Source organism: Phaethon aethereus (genome assembly GCF_964289735.1).
Source record: "Phaethon aethereus genome assembly, chromosome: 2".
Lineage (NCBI taxonomy): Eukaryota > Metazoa > Chordata > Aves > Phaethontiformes > Phaethontidae > Phaethon > Phaethon aethereus.
Genome location: NC_138582.1, coordinates 149835203 through 149857823, shown reverse-complemented (window position 1 = coordinate 149857823; position 22621 = coordinate 149835203). Strand labels below are relative to the sequence as shown.

Sequence of the window (22621 nt, the reverse complement as noted above, 5' to 3'; positions counted from 1 at the left end):
TACCACATAAAGCTTTGCGTACAACTTTGATGCCTTGTTTTACATAATAGATATGAATTCCAGAAAGAAAAAGTGCTGGGAGAGTTTTACCCACACACAATGATTAAATTATTCACAGTTTAATGTATTTTCATTATGAGATTAATCCCATGCTCTGGCATCCTAATATACAAAGATAAAAATACTTTGAGTACATTCTCTTTCTTCGTACAAAATTAGGTTTGATAAAATTACAATTACTTGAAATGAATCAGTTATTTGACATCATCCTACAAATAATTTCTGACCATTAGCTTATTCTTAAAAGTAATTAGTATTTCACAACTACGTATTTAAATTGGACACACAAGTAATATGAACCCTCTTGCTTTCTGAGTGGATGGTGCAAAACGTAGAATTACTTTTTCAGCACTTTTGAACCACAAACTTTTTTTTCCTAAAAAAGAATTATTATATTTGCTTCAGTTTCATTAAACACACAGTACAGAGATTTCTCCTATAAATATATTAAACACTTTAGTGTTTAGTTTCTAATCAATATATTGCTTCAGGCAATACTAATGTGTATTATCTATATTACAGTGTCAGCTGTATTTTTCAGATTTTTTTCCCCACACACATTCAACTGAACTGACGACATAAGCAGACACTAAAAAACGGATTATGAAAAAGTCGAAAGATAATATTAACCTGAAGTCTGATAAGACTCCAGATTTCATTACTGAAGGTGGCTCATTTCTTGTAAGTGCTGGTGGAGTCACCTGACATTCCAAGTTGAATTTACAGTCCTAGTTCTAAAGGGACAAGGGGAGGGTAGAGAAACCATATGCACAATGTTACAGTGGGATTCTTCCCAGACTGTACTGCAACCACACATAACCTTCCCTTTTTTTACTGGGTATAACAAGAGAAATATTAGATATTCTCAGAAAGTGCTTTTAAAGTTGGCAGGGGATTGAAAGTATGTGAATTAATAATTCTATAAATAAGAAAACTTTCAATAAGTTTTTGTTGTTTATTGTTATCTTATTTCTCTAGATGCCCTTAAGTCTTTACTCAGATGAAATCTATATCCATTCAACTCAATAATCACAAGAATTGCACAATATTCATCAAAGCCTGTTATAGACAGATACACTGTAACATGCTAAATAAACTTGTCTTTATAAGGCTGAAGTATTCCTTTCCTTTCACTTTCCATTGTCTTTAAGAGTACAATAAGCATCTTCTTAGAGACATATGTGGAGCCTATGAGGCTTAATGCTATGTATTTCACCTCACTGAATAAAGTTCTCGAGCAAGATCAGCAGATATACACACATATTTGTCTACAGTAAATAATACTATTGAGAACAGATCTATGGAGTATAAAAGCATCACATAAAGCTCATACTTCTCCTCCATTTCTGCATAACTGTAGCTAACTATAATACTCACAGGTATCATTTATACTCTCCACGTCTAAAAGGGTCATTTTAAAGTGTTGTCATTAGTTTCAGCATCTTCAAGCAATTCCTGCTTAAAGAATAGTAGTCAGCACAGCCTAAACAGAATGAAACAGCAAGCCCAGCATAAATATATGGTAATGAAATATGTCAAACTCTTCAGACACCCATCCATATCACAGAATCACTGAGGTTGGAAAAGACCTTTAAGATCATCAAGTCCAACCATCAACCCAACACCACCAAACCCACTAAAGCATATCCTGAAGTGCCATGTCCACACATTTTTTGAACACTTCCAGTGATGGTGACTCCACCACCTCCCTGGGCAGCCTGTTCCAATGCTTGACCAATATATATATATAAAAAATGACAATCACAGAATCAGTGTATTAAGCATTTCTTGTGGTGTATTGAAACGGGCTGGAATAATGCAGACAGCTTTTAGTTAATGTCCATCAGTCCTTTAAAAATAATTCCATACGTTATAATCACATTTAAACTGCTTTGGGGATTACCTCTACAAAGTAGAGGTCCTGATTACATGACAAAAACTTAAAGGTTTGTTTTTAAAGAAATTAATGGGGAAAAAAGGTATATGGTAGTTCCATTGCTCTGTTAATTAATGTATCACTTGCTAAAAGTTCAAGAGAAGCAGAAATCTCCTTTATAAGAATTTTGATAAAGAAATTTAAAACAGAAAGCACTTATAAACTGTCCAGAATATATTCTGAACAAGGCTTTACAGGAGAAACCAGCATTTTATAAACTAATCTTAATTGCTTCTTGTAGATTCATCTGGCAGTACTATTCAGCTATGGGGAAAAGAATACAAATGAGTATGCAGACCTGGTTGGAGAACAGCCTGGAAAACTGGTGCACATCAACATAAATCCAGTGCTTTAGTGATGTACTGTAATCACAGCAGAGTAGAGATGAGTGAGATGTAACCACCCAAGTCTTTGCTTAGCACTCCAGGACAATTTTGTGTACCATGCTGTGTGCCACACTCCCATACTACGTCAATCGGAACCAGTGGTAACTAAAGTTGGTCTGGAGCAGGTGTATCCACATCAGCTCTAACCGCACCAGAAGAGCCGTGCTGACACATAGTTTATAATCAGAGGAAAGTACACAATGCTAATGAACCACAAAGCTGATGAAGCACTTCGAATCACATTTTCCTCCTCTCACTGAGCAGAACAATATTTTGGAAGTAGCAACAACTGTTTAAAAAAACATATTTCTTGCTCAGACAAAACACAATCACTGCACACTCCTGTAAATACAATTGTGCCTTTCTGTATGGACCATGCATTTGCAAATTTTGCAAATCTCTAAGCCTCTAAGCTGTAGGTATGTCTCTTAAAAGTGTCTTTTGAACTGCTGAAAGTGCTGGGTCCTTTAAGGGCAGAAACAGTATCATTGGTTTGAGGCTACCTTAAAATAGAAGAAAGCTGAAATAACAGATCAAAAACTAAAGCCTAATAAACTTAACTGCAAACAAATAAACCTTTATAGTTAACAGTAGAGCACAGACTAGTATGTTATTAACCAGTCTAATCCCCTTTGCTTTTTTTTTTTTTCCTTCTTTCTGCCAGCATCATTGTTCTCAGAGAATCTCTGTTCAATCTCAAGATTTATCAATGGTACTTTAAAAGCATTGCAGCATACCAACTACCACAGAAAGCAAATGGCATCAGAGATGAAAGATTCCATGTTTTAAGTGCAACACAACAGTCAGTGGCTGTTAGTTGGATTTTCTCCATTGGAGATTTTAGTCTGATGGCTTCTGACTGACACAGAGCTGAGATTAATTCATAGTACTTCCATGGCTCATCTGAACCTGCCACATCTCATTAGCATTCTGTCAAATCTCCGTAAATTCTGTGAGGTTGAAGGCAAAATGAAACAAGAAGAATGAGTTTCCTTCTCAAATAACCAATCGTGAGGTTAAAAAGCCACCAAAATTTCTAATCACAATAAGCATTAGTTTTAATTAGCAATTTTCTGCACTACAGTTTAGTACGTTACTGTAGAAAACTCCTCAGTAACTACATTTTTACTTAGCATCAAATGTCTAATGCCTATGGTCTTGTTTCTTGCCTTATTGGCACCCTGGATATTTACTAGCATGCACAGTAAAACATTTGATTACCTGTGACACTTTGTTAATACTTTAATGAAGTACTAACACAAATTAGTCCATATTCCACAACCACTTTGAGAACAAGCATATACTAAACTGCACCTTATTCAAAAAAGACTGAAGAGGAAAACCCATTTTCTGAACCTTGATTATCTGAGTTCTTATTCTCTGAAAAATTCCCAATTAAAGAAAAAAGGATTATAGAATAAATCGTCACAGACATTTTTGTTTTTCTGTGAATGACCTAGTCACAACTTTCAACAAGTTTTATTTATTTGTAGTAATATAAATATAATAATAAATATAAAAATAGCAGTACATTACTTTGACCTTCCTGGGTAGATAGAAAGGCTAAATTTCTGTTTTTACAAAAATATTTGGCTGAATCACTTTCACAAGAGAATATGTGTTTCAAATATCTGCTGGGATAATTGTAAGCATCTTCCTGTAACTTCTGCATCACAAGTCAGTCTAGAGAAGATATTGCCTCCATGAGAGAGCATGTTCACTTTTGAGACACATGTAGGCTAATCCAAGTGAAGAAGTCATCTTCTAGCCTCTGAACGAGATTATCTGTCTACACACAAGTGTCTCAAGGGCTATATTGAAACATCACATGGACAAAGCTATGCCAATATCAGAACAGGAATATCAAAACAGAAAGGTTTGCTTTTGGCTATAAAGCACTCCTCGAATCAAGAAGGTGGCTGGAATGAAGAATTAAGTACTGGTATGTTCAGTAAAGGTCTCCTACAATGGTCAAGAAAGTAGCTGCCTATGCTGACTGTCAGGAGGACTGAGAGCTCCAGCTGCCTTTTTGGTAGCACAAGGCAGCTACTGCAGTGACTGGAAGAGGCGTGGCCTTCACTCCTCTCATCCTCCCATTTGCAAATCTACAGTTTGCCTTTGACTTCCAGTTTTGCATCCTTCCACCTAGGCACTAGGAGGCTGCTGCAGCAATTATTTTCTCTTTGTTTTCTTATGGTTTGTTTCATGCCCCTGCACCTCACAAATCCTGAGACAGTTCAGTCCTGATGAAAACTATATAGCTGCTATGGAAAAAGAGTTACAGGGGGAAATATGCTCTACTGGAGAGGATCCTCATCTTTTAAACACCCTGTTGCTTCTCTTCCTTAATGGCCACTGGAGACAGTTTTCCCTCCATCTCCTTTGTTTTTTTACAAAAAGAAAATCTTACCTTTAAAGTCAATGTATCCAGCTATGGATGCTCCAAATAAAGCTTTGTGCATATAAGCTGTCTCAACATTCCTTGCACAACACTTTCCAGGTCATAGTTGATCTGGCCCCTTCACACAAGCTATTCCTTAACTGGACTCAACTATTTTGGAGACTACCTAGTATTTACCATGTACTCAAAAATGCATTTCAGTGTAGATTCCAATGCTCCTTTTACTATCTCTTCTCTATCAGGCTCAATGGCACAGAACAAGGGCGATTTGTACATACAATATAATAGAAATGTTTTGGGGGTTTGGTTATATCAGCTAAGTGATATGCATTATTAAAAAAAGAAGTGCCTTCAAGTAGTTAAATTCAGCTTTCTCCTTTCCAATGTTTAATGAGTAGTGTCCTGCAGGCTTATAATTTTTTTCACCTATTTTGAAGTTCTTAGACTCTCCACTTTAAAACATTTCTTGACTGCTGAAAAAACTGATGGGCTTAAGCATATTACCTAATTTCTCCTGTGCTAAATTCTGATAATGATCATCTGAAAAGCAGACACAAAAGCAAGACAGATGTGTTAAATATATGGTTATCAAGGGAGCTATTTACACAGCAATAATTACCATGTGAGCTTAGAATTTTAGTTCCACATCCTTTTTTGTTTTGATTCATTAGTTTTGATGACAGATTTGGGTATGAATTATCATATCAATTAAGTGCTTACAAAGTTTTCAAATAATGTTTGTACCCAAATATCATTAATAACGTCAAAGAATTTGCAACATCACTAACTAGTTTCTCTAAAATGGAAATAAATTTATTGAATTACCCATCTGCTGGTGTCTATTCTATACACTTGTTTAAGCCTACACAAATTGATACTTTTCTTATTATAGTATTTAGAAACCTAACTGCAATAGAGAATTCCCATTTGCTAAGTGTAGGAACATAAGAGCTCTGCATTCATACGCGCGTAATGGTCTTTCAATGCACAATGCCAATGTCACCTAGTCCTTTGTGAAACATGTGCCAGCCTTTCTCCAGCTCAAGCCAAGGACTGTCAGCCTGCCACAGCAAACTCCCACACCAGCTTCTATTCCTCCAGCCTTGGGCTTGTACATATACAAGCTGTGCTGTCCTCCATTTCTCAAGTCATTACTTTCTTTTAATTAATGTAATTACAGCTTCAAAGACTCACACCTCCACCTTACAATTCACCAGCCAACATGTGGCTAGCCCGGATACACATTCTATGGGAAGCAGATGATTTGAACCTCCAACTGTTCACAGGTATTACTACTGAAAGAACTCATTGTAAGCTGCACTGTCACTCTTGCACCAGAATGAATCTAAACATTTCTATACATAATCCTGCACGTCTTATTTTAATAAGCAAACACAGAGGATTACAGTATTAGAGTTTCTCTCATCTAATCCCATGGAAATTTGGGCAAAATGGACAAGAAAATAAAACAAAATGTTGCAGGGTTTTAATTCAACAAAACTGCTGCTCTGCATCTCCTGCTGTAATTTGGAAGCATCATGCTCCCGTTCTCTTTGATAGGCCAATAAACAAAGGGAATGGGGAAACAGTACAACCAAATTACATCTCATGTGAATCATCACAACAGCAATATATTTCAGGGTTGCCTGAAAACTGCAATCTCTGTGGATCATTTACTTTCTCTTGATCAGTCCTTTTCAATATACTGCTAGTTGCATTATATCCTGGAAACATGTTGAAAAACAGTAATACAATTTCATGTATCACTTTGGCAATGCAAATCTGTAGTGGAAAGGCTATGAAAGGATTTACTAAGTACACATACAGTGCTGGTATCAGCTAATATATAACAAATAAATGGCGGTCAATGAAAGATTTCACAGCCAATTTATCATAAATAGTTGCTCTTTTTTACGGAATACACTTCCTTTTTATATATATAATCTACAGACCTTGAAACAATTAGGTAGCACTGTGATTCTTTTTTTATATTGTTGAATGAGGATTTTTTGTGTGGTTTTTTGGATTTTTTTTTTAAATATACAGTGATTTTAATGAAGTACACAGTGAAACTAATATATTGAGATGATTCTTTTATAGTGATAGAAATACTTTCAGGCTGAGTAAATGCAATATATTTAAACTAGTAGCATATAGCAAAGGCTCTGTTGGAGTGGTTTAATGTAGAGTCCATTTTTGCACTCTTTGGACTATTGTCACAGAAAATAAACATGCCTGTCACTAAAACTAGGCAAGTATTTTTCTGTTCAGAAGAATGATGCTGCACAGAAATTTCCTTATTACATGAATTGAAGTTGTATGACATTGAAAGTTGTTTGTACTTAATACATTTGCTAGTCACCTATAGGGATTTTGTTTCAATACATCTTAACTGTTACTTTTAACTGGAATATTAATTGCATTAATGCAATTTTTAAAACCATATTCTTTGCTTTAAAAAAAACCCAAACAGGTAAACGCAAAACTCCACGGAAAAAAACTAATTTTTGCTCCTTGAGACAAATAAAAGGAATGTCTTTGGGTAGATAAACAATATCTACCTGGAATCCATAATTAATTTAGAAATCTTCTCTGATTTCTGATCTTTTTGATTTCTCTGAGAGAACAGAAATATTTTTCATTTTAATACAAAGTGATGTTATTTAGCAGAAAAATGGTAAAATAGCAACTAAACTGAATTTAACTCTACCTACAGTCATTTTGAACTGCATTCATTAATTATTAAATGACAGCAGAATTCACAAGGCATATTGTTGGAGTAACTTGTACTGCCCACCCTTGGGCAAAACTGACTGGGTAACAATAGCTAGTAGAAAAGTGAGCATACAGAGCGTGAATAAAGACTTAGAAGGTATTTGCCCAAAACTGATCAAAGATGATGACCACCATCAACTAAATTAAACCATAGCCAGTGAATTACAAAGACGGCTTTCAAACAAAGGAGAAGTCAGCTTGAAAAGAACTATAAAAGTAGGATGAAATTTTGTAAGAGTGGGGAAAGATTATGGAGTGGAAACAGCAGCAGCCAAAACCTGTTTTTGACGTGCCAGAGGTCATCTTGCTGATGCCACAACCACTGCATAGACCAGAGCGAGCATCGTCCCCAGTGGATACTGCAGATAGCCTGCATCCACCTGCTGGGCTGACAGTTTCGGGTGTTACAAGGAGGGTTGATTTCTCATGGCATATGTATTTACAGATTGTAGGCAGCAGCATGTGTACACATAAAGCTGGAGCAGCCATAGCTCCAAAATTCCTTTCCTGTAAGGGTGAACATGCTTATATCCAACATGTCCTCCGGGAGAGGGGGCGCACGCAGGTTTCTCTGGTGTGTACCTCTGGGGAGGTACTGAAATTTTGAGAATTACTTATACAAGGGTGTTTAGAAATTTGTACCTGTTTATTAACATCTTGTATTTTGATTCATTTGTTGTATTGATGCTATTGATTCTGCATATCTACTTCACTGATTTTCAGTTAATTACATGCCATTAATAAATCAGTAAACTGCCTCAATACTGGGAACTGAGCAGTTTTTCCCCCCTAACAATACATATGTGGCTAAACTTACACATTCCAAGAATCACAGAATTACAGAACGGTAGGGGTTGGAAAGGACCTCTGAAGACCATCTGGTCCACCCCCCGTGCCAAGGCAGAATCAGAAAGATTCAAGTACCTGAAAAATTGTACTCACGTAGTATGATCAATTAATGGACAGTGTTTCTCTTGCCCAGGGTAGAGATTTGCCCCTCTTCCAAGTTCCCACTTGAATATGTTTGTGGTATGGATGGAATAATTTCCTGACATCTGTTCCAAGGCTGGTTGATACCATCCACACTGGTTTTTATCTTCAAAGTCACAGACTTCCATAACTTTAGAGATGAACAGCGAAAACTTCATGTTTATATAAAAATTAGAAATCATTAACTGATGTTATGATAAAGTAAACACGGCAATAAAAAGGATTCAATTTATAGTATCCATGGATACTTACACAGTACTAACATGCATAGTTTTTCCTCTATAGATAAAATATCAATTATATTTTCTATGTTCTTTTCTATTAGGCAAATTCTAATTTTGGCAATATACCCATTGTTTTGCACCTCCATATCTACCTTCATACATGTTCTGAACAGCTTTCAGGCCATTCTAACCACCTGTCATGTGATAAACACTGAAACATGTGTAAAATGCCTCAGCTACGAAACTGTCAGCTGCTGCATGGTTCTTTCTTCAGTCCTGTAGACTGATGACATCAGCAACACATTGCAGATTGTGTAAAAAGTCCAAAAAACTCTAAAAAACTAAATCAATATTGCAAGCAGTCCCCATAAAACCTGAAAGCCACATAATAATGTAGCAATTTGGTACTGGCATCAAATACTGAATTGTTATCTTGCTAAATAAATATGCAACTGCCTGTGCCTCTGGTTTTCATTCCCGAGCAACTGGACAAGAAAAGTAAGCTCGCCACCATCCCTCACTCGCAGTGCATCCCCCTGTAAGAATATTTAGGGGAAAGAAACCCACTTATTTTCCATTTCCGCTATGAATATTTACTCTCCAATAAATCCTCCTGAATATTTTACAGAAACTTTGTCACAGAATCACAGAATCACTAAGGTTGGAAAGGACCTTCAAGATCATCAAGTCCAACCATTAATCCAGCGCCACCATGTTCCCTAAACCATGTCTTGAAGTGCCACATCCACACATTTTTTGAACACTTCCAGAGATGGCGACTCCACCATCTCCCTGGGCAGCCTGTTCCAATGCCTGACCACTCTCTCAGTGAAGAAATTTTTCCTAATATCCAATCTAAACCTCCCCTGGCGCAACTTGAGGCCATTTCCTCTCGTCCTATCGCTGGTTACTTGGGAGAAGAGGCCAACACCCGCGTCGCCACAACCCCCTTTCAGGTAGTTGTAGAGAGCGATAAGGTCTCCCCTCAGCTTCCTCTTCTCCAGGCTAAACAAGCCCAGTTCCCTCAGCTGCTCCTCATAGGACTTGTGCTCCAGACCCCTCACCAGCTTCGTTGCCCTTCTCTGGACACACTCCAGTATCTCAATGTCTTTCTTGCAGTGAGGGGCCCGAAACTGAACACAGGATTCAAGGTGCAGCCTCAACAATGCCGAGTACAGGGGCATGATCACTTCCCTACTCCTGCTGGCCACACTATTCCTGATAAAGGCCAGGACGCTGTTGGCCTTCTTGGCCACCTGGGCACACTGCCGGCTCATGTTCAGCCAGCTGTCAACCAGCACCCCCAGGTCCTTTTCCGCTGGGCAGCTCTCCAGCCACACTTCCCCAAGCCTGTAGCATTGCATGGGGTTGTTGTGGCCAAAGTGCAGGACCCGGCACTTGGCCTTATTACACCTCATACAGTTGACCTCTGCCCATCGATCCAGCCTGTCCAGATCCCTCTGCAGAGCCCTCCTACCCTCCAGCAGATCAACACTCCCACCCAACTTGGTGTCATCTGAAAACTTACTGAGGGAGCACTTCATCCCCTCATCCAGATCATCGATAAAGATATTGAACAAGACCGGCCCCAGAACCGAGCCCTGGGGAACACTGCTTGTGACCGGCCGCCAGCCAGATTTAACGCCGTTCACCACAACTCTCTGGGCTCGGCCATCCAGACAGTTCCTCACCCAGCAAAGAGTAAACCTGTCTAAGCCACGAGCCGCCAGTTTCTCCAGGAGAATGCTGTGGGAGACGCTGTCAAAGGCTTTACTAAAGTCCAGGTAGACAACATCCACAGCCTTTCCCTCATCCACTAGGCGGGTCACCTGGTCATAGAAGGAGATCAGGTTGGCCAAGAAGGACCTGCCTTTCATGAACCCGTGCCGGCTGGGCCTGATCCCTTGGTTGTCCTGCAGATGCCCTGTGAGCACTCTTAGACATCTTGTCTAAGTGATCCAAGGTGAGTCTTGTCACTCTCCAGAAATTTGAAACAGATTATTACACTCAAGTCTAAGCTACTGCTGTGAGAATTGTCCAGGGAAATGAGAATTTATTTTAACCCACAAAGCTCAAATGTTAGCGTAACTGAAGTAACTTTTAAGTCAAGAAATCATAGTACATTAGGAAAATGTGCCTGATGCTTCCTTCCTTGGAGGCTAAAAATGGTAGACTAAGGAGGGAGTTTTCATTTATAGCTTGTATATGTCCAGTAAGGAAGCAAAACACAGCCAGTGTGATCTCATGAGTTACCCATATAAAGATTTGTGATGTTAACTGAGAATGATGAGTGGCATAGTATTAAGCATTTATTCCCCTTTTTAAATATGTTTTATAACCATTATGTTTCAAATGCCTCTGAGAAAACACCTTCCTGATAACATATTTCTGCTCTCAGTCAGGACATACTTAACTCCTATTCCAGCACTGTCATTCGAGTAATAAATTGCCATCGTTGCTGTAGTGATGGGAGAATTCAGACAGAGCAAATATGTAAAGGTGTATTCTCCGCAGTACTTATCTCTCTCAGAAGGAAAATATTTTTTGTAAGATAATGTAAATTTCTGAGGAGAAAAATAAAGTTCTATCCAAAGGGCTCTGCATTTATTTTTCAGGGCAGAATTTCAATGGTTGGTGTTTTTTCACACTATAGAAAATTACACAGAGCTATTTATATATCAGATTAATTTCTTCCAGAGCTACTCCCACATAAGAAATACACAGAAGGAGTCTAATATTACTTTCCTCATTCAGCCCTCAGCCCTGAGAGAGGTGATTGAGTTCCCTACACAATGTATAATGAATGCAGGGTTTTGATCTTCAGTAAGAATAGTTTATCTTGCAAAGGCTGACGAAGTCACTGTCTCTAGATGTCTGTCCCCCTCATTAATCAGCTTTGGTACAGCAGTATTTTCAAGTACTGTGCTTTAAGGCAAAACAAAGCCATTGACAGTTTCTTCCAAAATGCTATAGTGTGAACTGCTGAAACTCTGAAGCAATCAACAAATGTCTTAGACCTCTGTGGACAACAGGTAGTGACCCTGTCCCTTGTCCTAGTCCCAGTGCTCCCATGTGACTATCACAGCTTTAGGAATTTACAGGCTGGAACTCACTTCTGCGTGGAGCAGGCTGAATTTCACAATCATTGCTGCTGATGAAAATACTTTGTATAAAAAAAACCCTCAAAACCCATACTCACTGAAGTAGGTAAGAAGTGGACCCAAGTCTCCCACTTGTGCACCCCAAGCATGAGGCTCTAAAGTTATTCTCTCTTCCAGTCTGGACTAGTGAACATCTGAGAAACTCTCCTCACTTAAAAAAATTGTCATGTATAGCTATCAATCATTGGGAAACGGAGTAGTCCTCTGACTACGACCCCACTTCAGTAGTAAGCTGAATTGGAATGTCAAGTCTGAATCAGCCCATTAGAAGGCAGAAAGTGCATAACATCTCAGATTCCCACATTAAGAGCAAAATGTTATTATTTTTCTGCGGAAAATCACGTTAAAAATAGCATCTAGGTGCTAACAGCACATTGCAAAGGTAAATACAGAGTAGTTAAAGCAATGTGTTTCGCAGCCACAAACAAATAAGGTAGCAAAGTACAAGATCTAGTACACTCACCACAAGCTGATTCATCAGACTTATCAGAGCAGTCAGGTCTAAAATCACACTTCTGGATCATCTGGATGCAATGGCCAGAGGCTCTACAGACAAACTCCTTCTCTGTGCAGTTGTTCATGGGGAGTGTGGCAGGAGCCAAAGTTGCTGAAGTAGTTGTAGAGATTGTTGGCAAGTTTCCTTTGAAAACAAACCAACAAAACATTGAGCAATGGGACCAAGGCATTCTACTTTTTTAATGATTTCTCCCCTTGCCAATCCCACCCTTTGGCAAGGGTATAGCTTTACTGGAAACATGCCTGGGCAGACAGGTTGAATGACTTAAATGCTGCCCAGCAGGAACTGAATTGAATATTTCCTCAGTGAAAAGCACTAGGTTGGTCATAATAGCCAACCACTATTCATACAATCCTTGACACTTGCAGGAATTTATTTACACCTCTTACGTGTCTTTCAAATCTGGATTAAGTAAGTGAGTCATTTCAAAAAACTAATGTCACAGAGACTGACAGAACAATCACAAAAACTTAATTTCCCTGTGAACCAAGGCTAACAGATTATTCCAATTATAATGGCTTTTTTTTTTAACATGTTGATTACTGCAAGTGACTGTGGAAATTACTATGTAGCCTTCTTACCTTGTAATCTCATCACTGAAAAAAAATATCTTTTCATCATTAGAAAAACGATTCTGAGGTCATCATGCTGTTCCACCACTTCCTTCATGTTTCATTCAAACTCATTACCACTTATTTTAAATCAATTGTCTTTGTCATTTCTCCTATTCTTTACTATGCACCATTCTTCAGGCTTACTCTCATTTCTTGAAAAGCCCTGCTATTATACTCCATTATAGGAATTTTCATTATATAACTCCTTTAAATTTAATCATTAATGAAATTATCAGCTGTAGTGTACAATGCACCTGAGCAATACTCCTAAGTTAATTAAAAAGTACATGTGAAGACTTTTTATATACAATGTGTCTGGGACAGCAAGGAATTTTTTTTTCCCTTGAGGCCTGGAGCACTAAGACTGGTAATAAATTCCCCACGAGCAGAAGCCATTTCTATTTCGTAAGGTAGAAAGTACATCTATGACATCAAATGAATTATACTCCAATCAAATGAATGATACTCCGATAATATCCTAAGACTCAAACAAAAGATTTAGGGGAAGGAACCCTTTGAAGGAATAATTGCATGATATAATAAATGTATCACATAATAGCAAGGACCTTATTGCTGAGAAATTTTTAAATAGAAATGCCATATGCAAGTCTTTGCTACTAATCCACTGGAACAGGAAAAGAAATTTTGAAGTACCATAACCTTCACGACACCTGAAGAAAGGAGAATCTGCTCCTTTCTCTCTTTTTGAAATAATTCATTTTCTATAATTTATTAAATCCCATTGTGTCCAGAGCAAGCATCATTGAATAGCCTTTGGCTAGGCCATTCAAACGATGCATCAAAACACCATGCTCAAGTTTTGACATCTTTAATATTACTTAGGAGGGACTTTACCAACACCATCTCTCCACAGTCAGTATTTGGTTATTTGAAGTGGAACAAGAACAACTGGGCAGCTAGTGCTTAATTCTAGGGTGCAGGGACATGGGAGGCCCACTTTTTTGCCCTTATCCAACTTGCATTAAATATGATGGAATATGCCATAGCTATTGACTATAATGCAGACTATTCCCACAGTCTCTTTGATACTTTTCTCATTGTTGCAATTTTAGAACTATAGAATCATTAAGGTTGGAAAAGACCTTTAAGATCATCAAGTCCAACCATCAACCCAACACCACCATGCCCACTAAACCATGTCCCGAAGTGCCACGTCTACACATTTTTTGAATACTTCCAGTGATGGTGACTCCATCACCACTCTGGGCAGCCTGTTCCAATGCTTGACCACTCTCTCGGTAAAGACATTTTTCCTAATATCCAATCTAAACCTCCCTTGGTGCAGCTTGAGGCTATTTCCTCTCATTCTATCACTAGTTACTTGGGAGAAGAGGCCAACAACCACCTCACCACAACCTCCTTTCAGGTAGTTGTAGAGAGCGATAAGGTCTCCCCTCAGCTTCCTCTTCTCCAGGCTAAACAAGCCCAGTTCCCTCAGCTGCTCCTCATAGGACTTGTGCTCCAGACCCCTCACCAGCTTCGTTGCCCTTCTCTGGACACACTCCAGTATCTCAATGTCTTTCTTGCAGTGAGGGGCCCGAAACTGAACACGGGATTCGAGGTGCAGCCTCAACAATGCCGAGTACAGGGGCATGATCACTTCCCTACTCCTGCTGGCCACACTATTGCTGATACAGGCCAGGACGCTGTTGGCCTTCTTGGCCACCTGGGCACACTGCCGGCTCATGTTCAGCCAGCTGTCAACCAGCACCCCCAGGTCCTTTTCCACCGGGCAGCTCTCCAGCCACACTTCCCCAAGCTTGTAGCGTTGCATGGGGTTGTTGTGACCCAAGTGCAGGACCCGGCACTTGGCCTTGTTAAACCTCATACAGTTGGCCTCTGCCCATCGATCCAGCCTGTCCAGATCCCTCTGCAGAGCCCTCCTACCCTCCAGCAGATCAACACTCCCACCCAACTTGGTGTCATCTGAAAACTTACTGAGGGAGCACTCATCCAGATAGTTGACACAGATATTGAACAAGACCAGCCCCAGAACTGAGCCCTGGGAAACACCGCTTGTGACTGGCCGCCAGCTGGATTTAACTCTGTTCACCACAACTCTCTGGGCTCGGCCATCCAGACACTTTTTTTACCAAGCAAAGAATACACCTGTCTAAGCCACGAGCCACCAGTTTCTCCAGGAGAATGCTGTGGGAGACAGTGTCAAAGGCTTTACTAAAGTCCAGGTAGACATCATCCACAGCCTTTCCCTCATCCACTAGGCGGGTCACCTGGTCATAGAAGGAGATCAGGTTGGTCAAGCAGGACCTGCCTTTCATGAACCCGTGCTGGCTGGGCCTGATCCCTTGGTTGTCCTGCACATGCCCTGTGAGAACTCTCAAGATGAACCTCTCCGTCATCTTCCCTGGCATGGACGTCAGGCTAGCAGGCATATGCTTCCCGGGATCCTCCTTCTGGCCCTTTTTCTAGATGGGTATCACATTGGCAAACCTCCAGTTGTCTGTTAACCAGGACTGCTGATAAATGATGGGGAGTGGCTTGGCATACTCCTCTGCCAGCTCTCTCAGTACTCTTGGGTGGATCCCATCAGGCCCCATAGACTTGTGGGTGTCCAGGTGGCGTAACAGGTCCTTAACTGCTTTCTCCTGGACTATGCGGCGTTTATTCTGCTCTCCACCACTGTCTTCCAGCTCAGGGAGCTGAATACCCAGAGGACACCTGGTCTGTCTATTAAAGACTGAGGCAAAGAAGGCATTAAGTACCTCAGCCTTTTATTCATCCTTGGTGACAATGCTCCTGCCCCCCCCCCCCGCCTCCATCCAAGGGATGGAGATTCTTCTTGTTGTTAATATATTTGTAAAAACATTTTTTGTTATCTCTTTCAACCGTGGCCAGACTGACTTCTAGCTGGGCTTTTTTCTTTCTAATTTTCTCTCTGCATGACTGAACGAGATCCTTGTACTCTTCGTGAGTTGCCTGCCCCTTCTTCCAGAGATGATAAACTCTCCTCTTTTCCCTGAGTCCCAGCAAAATCTCCCTGTTCAGCCAGGCCGGTCGTCTTCCCCACCAGCTTCTCTTACGGCACATCGGGACCGCCTGCTCCTGCACCTTTAAAACTTCCTTCTTGAAGGATGTCCAGCCTTCCTGGACCCATTTGCCCTTCAGGACTGTCTCCCAAGGGACTGTCTCAAGCAGTGTCCTGAACAGGCCAAAGTCTGCCCTCCAGAAGTCCATGGTAGTGGTTTTGCTGACCCCTCTCCTTACTTCTCCAAGAATTGAAATTTCTGTCACTTCATGGTCGCTAAGCCCAAGATGGCCTCCAACCACTACATCTCCCACCAGTCCCACTCTGTAAACAGGAGGTCCAGCAAGGCACCGCCCCTGGTAGGCTCATGTACCAGCTGTGTCAGGAAGTTATCTTCCACACACTCCAGGAACCTCCTAGACTGTTTCCTCTCTGCTGTGTTATACTTCCAGCAGACGTCTGGTAAGTTGAGGTCCCTCACCAGAACAAGGGCTAGCAATTGTGAGGCTTCTGCCAGGCAGTTGTAGAATGCTTCTTCTGCCTCTTCATCCTGCTTGGGTGGTCTAAAACAGACAGCCAGGAGGACATCTGCCATGTTTGTCTTCCCCCTCATCCTTACCCATAAGCACTCATTGAGCTCTATATAATCAAAACACTCCCTAACATACAGAGCCACCCCACTGCCTCTCCTTCCATACCTATACCTTCTGAAGAGCTTATAGCCATCTATTGCAACACTCCAGTCACATGAGTCACACCACCATGTTTCTGTGACGGTAACTACATCATAGGTGTCCTGCTGCACAATGGCTTCCAGCTCCTCCTGTTTCCTGCCCATGCTCCATGCATTGGTGTAGATGCACTTGAGCTGGGCTATCGATTTCGCCCACAACATTGGCATGCCACCCTTAGGCTCATCTCTAGTGAGCCTTGTTTTATCTCCTTCCGCCTTCAAATCTAGTTTAAAGCCCTCTTGATGAGGCCTGCCAGCTTGTAAGCAAGAATCCTTTTCCCCCTTGGAGATAGCTGAACTCCATCTGCTGCCAGCAGGCCCAGTGCCCTGTAAAACTCCCCATGGTCAAAAAAACCAAAATTCCACTGATGGTACCAGCCTCTGAGCCACGTGTTAACCAGGTGTGTTTTCCTATTCCTTTAAGTATTCCTCCATGCCACTGAAGTGATTGATGAAAACACTACTGGTGCTCACGATCCTTCTACCAGTCGCCCCAGTGCTCTGGAGTCCCTTTTAGACTTCTTTGCGAAACCTCGTAACTGTCAACCTGCATAACCAACAGCAGGTAGTAGTCAGTGGGCTGAACCAGACCAGGGAGTTTCCTGGTGACATCTCTCACCCGGGCCCCAGAGAGGCAGCAGACTTCCCTGTGGGTTGGCTCCGGTCGACATATTGGGCCCTCTGTACCCCTCAGAAGGGAGTTGCCTACAACAATTACCCTCCTCTTTTTCTTAACAGAAGTAGCTATAATGCATGGGGCAGACTGACTCACCCTAGGAAACCCCCTGGATGGACCTTCATCTATTCCCTCCCTCATGTTCCTGGCCCTCAAGTTCCAGAGCCCCGTATCTGTTGTGTAAGGGCAGCTGAGACGGTGAGGGAGGCCGGGAGGGGATTCGCCTGCCGCCCCAAGCAAGGACCTGTTTCCACCCCCCCTCGTCTCTTAGCTTCTCACCTTCTGCCGGGCAGCAAGAGGGTGGGGGATCCTCTGCTTCATGTGGAGCCTCCACCTGCTGCCTCTGCCTCAGGGACAGACGGGTGTGGCTCCACCGATCCACCTCCCTCCCACACTCCCTGACGCTCCTCAGCCTCACCCTGCCTCTGCCAGCTCTGCCCCCAGGCTGAGCAGGTCGCTCACCTGGTCTCACCGCACGCAGGTGTTGCCTCCGCTGCCCTCCTGCACCAGTGACAGGCTCAGGCACTCCCTGCAGCCGGACACCTGGACAGCGGCGTGCTTGAGCGGGAGCTCGGTCTGGGTCGCCACGTTCCTTCTGGCAATGGCCTCTGGCCGAGCGCAGACCATGGCCGGGCCTCTTCTGGGAGGGCGATGACCACCCGTCGGGAAAGCCGCTAGCGCCGGGAAAGAAGACGTCCTGCCCGCGCGCCTTCCCTGCACGCCCCGCCTGCGCCAACTGCCGCGCCACGCCCTTCTGATGCGTCACGCCCCGGGTCGCTCGCGCTCCCTGACGCTGCTCTCGCACGCGAGAGGCTTAAGCCGCCGCCGCTCCTGTCCGCGCCCGCGGGAAGCACAGAGCTGCCGCTCGCCAGGAGCTCGCGCGGTTCCGCCGCTTCAGGAAGGGTCCCCGGCGCGACCCCCCGCTCCGCAGCCCCTCGCCCCGGCGGCGCCGCTGAAATGGCGGCACGCTGGGTTTAAACTGCCGCCGCTGCTCCCCGCCCGCGCTGAGTGGTGCGGGGGAAATAAAACAGAGGCAGGACCCGGGAGTGCCTGCAAAAGCGCTCTCAATATTAACAGCGTTTAAAAAATGCACAGAACACAAACTGTTTTCTATTCAGCTCTGTCCGCCATTATACTTAAGTATTTTTGGTTTATCTTTCGACAGAAAATGAGCTCATTTTTTCTTGTTTATGAACTTTGAACCTCTGCTCCTCTGTACTTTCCAACTTTCTTCTTGTTTATTTTTAAAACTTTTTTTCCTATCTCGCTTGAAACGTAGGCATTTTCAGATTAGCTCTTTTTTCTTCTTTGAATATAAGGCACTGTACATCAACTGAGTGTTTATAAAACATTTTATATTCAAAATGTTACAATAAATGTTGCATGCTGTATGAATTTGGTAAAAAGCAAGGTAATTATCTGCAGGAGAAACATGCCATATACACTTGATATTCCTAGTAGACCTAATTATACCTACAAGAAAATTTTGGAGTAGCAGCTGCATTAGGGTGTTTTAGAGTTGCTGCTGGGATACTGATGTTCAGACACTGTTGTTTGCTGTTCTGCAGCCCTATCGGAGCTGTACACCAGCTGTCCCACCATCTATCACACTATGGCCCGCTGCAGCTTAAATCCCTTCTGTGATGAAGGGACAGGTCTGGAATCTGGTGTCTTGAAGTACGTGTATTTTGGAGTATGATTTTGTACAATTCTGGAGGCATGGCACTGCCCCGGGTAGCTATAACTTCTGTGGACAGGCTGCTCTATCACCTGAACGGTTTGTGTCCCATAACCTGAGAGCAACTGGCGCAGTAAAAACACCACGAATTGTTGGGGGGGAGGCGGCAGCCTGTATCACACCAAGTTTGCTGAATGCAAGGTCAGTTTGTTGACACACAGTTGAGTTTTCTTTTTCCTTCTAGGAATCAAGATCTCACAGAGTTTGGAAGTGGCACGCTTCTTACCGAGGGTCCCTTTTGGACCTTACGTGCACAGAAGAAACTATTTGGTGCTGATGCCCAGCTATGAGGGTCTGCGGAGCAGGGAAACAAGTCTGCATTTCCTCGTCAGGCATGAGCCACAGTTTGATCTGGTTTTTGCCTTTCCAGTAGCAATATTTACAAATGACGGCAAAGAATCGGCTCACAGCCTGGAGATGTACACTTTAATGCTGTTCTTACCGTTGTAAAGAGTACAGCCTAGAAAAGACACGTCATCAAGTCCAATGTCTCCAGTGAAACCGTCTCCAACGGTACCTTTCACCAAGATCTAGGGAAACAAGAATTACAAAAGCATTTTCCAGGGTGTAGTAGGCTTCCACTTCTCATTAAATATTTAATATCAATTGATAGAGGAGTCATTTACCGTGTTTCACACTTAAAACGAGATTAAATTTATTCTAGGGGATATGTTGTATCTAGTGACACTTTATGAAAGAGACTTTATTGCTGGTGGTCACATTAATCAAAGAGAACCATAACAGAATGGTTGGCTTCACAATGTGTAAATCCACATCGTTTATATCACTGTGATATAAAATGATGGCAAGACATTATCATAAGTGGCATATTATGATTAGCTCCTTTGGTACTTATTGTAATAACATTAATCATGATTAATTATAATAACATTCATGTGAATAAATTATATACCCTTATACAAATCCCACTGTGATGAAAACAATTAAGTAGGTTAGAGATGTGCTATGAAACCTTTTAAAGAAAAATATTCTATTTCACTGGAGTTGTCATTGGTGTATATGCTTACTTTCTCGTTATTATCTACTGCCAAGGAATGGGATAGGTTAGTATTTGTGAAATACTCTCTGGATGACTGAATAAGCCTCTTTTCTTCTGACTGTTGCTGAATGCTAAAAATCCAACCAGGTGATTAGGGAAAGATTTAGTAAGAACTTTCTTAGTTTAGCTAATTTATAAATCCCCGTTCATAAAAAAAATAAATCTTCCTCAAAACATACATTCTTAAAAAAGGTAAATAAATGTTTTTGCTGGTCCAATGGAGTTCAAATGTTAGTTATTTCTTTGCCATTTTTTAAAAATTCTTATGCCACATCTTACACACACACACTTAGACACACAAGTTCAAGTTTCCAGATTATTCTGGAGTGCTGCATAAGACTTCAAATACATTTTTCACGTTTGTTCTGCAGTTCAATAGACAATTCCTACAAAAGAATGAAGTATAAATAGCGGCAAAAATACTGCAGTACTGTTTCACAGTACTGTTAGTTCAAATATTTTTGTTGTAATTTACTTATTTGCAATTTTATTTGCAAAGAAAGCTTATTTTCAACAAGTGATGAAGCACTGCTCCAAACTGAAAGATGCAAGGCACTTCTGTGTAGATAGATGTCTCAATTATTTTGATCAAATATCATTGATATTTTGGAAACATCCTAACATCACATGTAATTTCAAAAATATATGCTGTATTTTAGATTTCAGTATTTCTTTTGTCCTATAGTAAACTAAGTCCTGTAAAAGATTTCCAGTTTCAGAAATCAGCACTGTGTATTAAACAAGCTTCTCAGTAACTTGAGGGAAATTCATCTACACACTGAGAACTGTTGTTCACCTGGTATGTACACAAAGCTTTTATAAGTCACACTTTAAATTTATTAACATGTAACAGGAGGAAAAATATTTAAAAGGTGCAAGGAATAACCTTAACACTTAAGAGAATAATATCAGTCTTAATATGTTAATACTCACAAGTTTGTTTCTACTATTCTGAAGTTGCATGCAAACAGCAGATTTATTACTGATGCTGATATCACCAGAGTAAATAAAAATGGTTACGCTTCATTTGTAGAATATGTCCATTAGAAAAAATAACTGAGTATGCTAAAAGAAGATGGATATATGTGCCTTATTATGGATATGCTGAAGATGGGTTAGTCTAGCATGAAATGTATTTAATGTGAATGACAACAGTAAATGACAGCATTTCTTCTTACTCAGTATCAATCTTGGTATGGGGTTCTTACTTTTCCCTCAGAATATCCACAGATATTCTTTACAATATTACCCTGGTCTTTGTTTCCTGTTTAGGTTAAAATGGGGCCACTGCTACAGTATTGGTACCAATAACATAAAAATGATTAGAAACAGGACAAATCAAGATATCTATTATTTGCAAATGCCATGCAAGAAAATTTGTTATTCCAAAATGACAAAATTCCTTTCAGTGTTATTTTGACTGGCAAACACGCAGCAGTTTAAATAAAATTTTGACTTTCTGTTCAAAGCATGAATGGTTAACTGCTCATAATTAATTACTCATAAATGAGCCAAAATTCAGACAAAGAGGCAGAGGATTTGTTAACTCACACAGTTGTTACTAAGACAAACACAAGCCCCCTCAAAACTACCCCATTTTTCTGTGGGATTGTGCTGTGCTTTGACGGATGTTAACCAGTAGGTCGAGGGGCTTCTCTCTCCCCATAACTCCCTGTGCCCATCTCCCTAGTCACAACATTCACATGGTGTGACGTCATCCTTATGTATCATCTTCTACCAACCTTTTCCTGGAGGAGGTTACACTCCTGTACCTTAAGAAATAATACTTTTATTAACGGCATTAAATTATCCAAAGATAGAAGTGCCAGGACACAGTTCTGCAGGGGTAACTCAATTCAGAATACCTCTTTATTGTTATGATTATGATTGTATTGCTTAAAATCTCCCCAATCAAATTAATTTAATTTATTTATTTATGTACTTATTTGGGGAGTCTGACACTTACTGTTATTCAGTAAGTAACAGAAAATGTAACAGAGGTGTAGATATAAACTTAAAACTGAAAATAGGACCAATTTATGGGTTAGTGCTGCAGTATAAAACTTAGTCTCTCTGCAGCTGTGGTTAAACATTGACCACTTAAATTAATTTGCCAGCTGAAATTCTGCAAACTTCATAAGCTATTATTAAACAACCTCTAGGGAACTCATCTACCATGAAGCTCATTTCACATCTCATTTATTATTTGAATGAGGATAAATAGTTCCAAATTTCTCCAGTTTTCAGAACTCTAGAGACCCAGTCTCACTGAAATCTATAAAGGTAACAAAAGGTATGCTACATAAAAAAAGGGGAAAAAACCTCCATGAAAGGAAAAATGTG

The 22621-nt window shown here is 40.9% G+C and overlaps 1 protein-coding gene across 1 annotated transcript in view; it reads right to left on the bottom strand.

The window, feature by feature from the left end:
- Positions 1–22621, bottom strand: part of MALRD1 (MAM and LDL receptor class A domain containing 1) — a 298997-nt gene that overhangs the window by 195100 nt on the left and 81276 nt on the right. Inside the window, exons 20-22 of the mRNA XM_081996518.1 lie at positions 19661–19748; positions 12397–12573; positions 8501–8678 (exon numbers count right to left, since the gene is read on the bottom strand). Of these exons, the coding sequence (XP_081852644.1) occupies positions 8501–8678; positions 12397–12573; positions 19661–19748 (443 nt within the window). The remainder of the gene's footprint in view (positions 1–8500; positions 8679–12396; positions 12574–19660; positions 19749–22621) is intronic.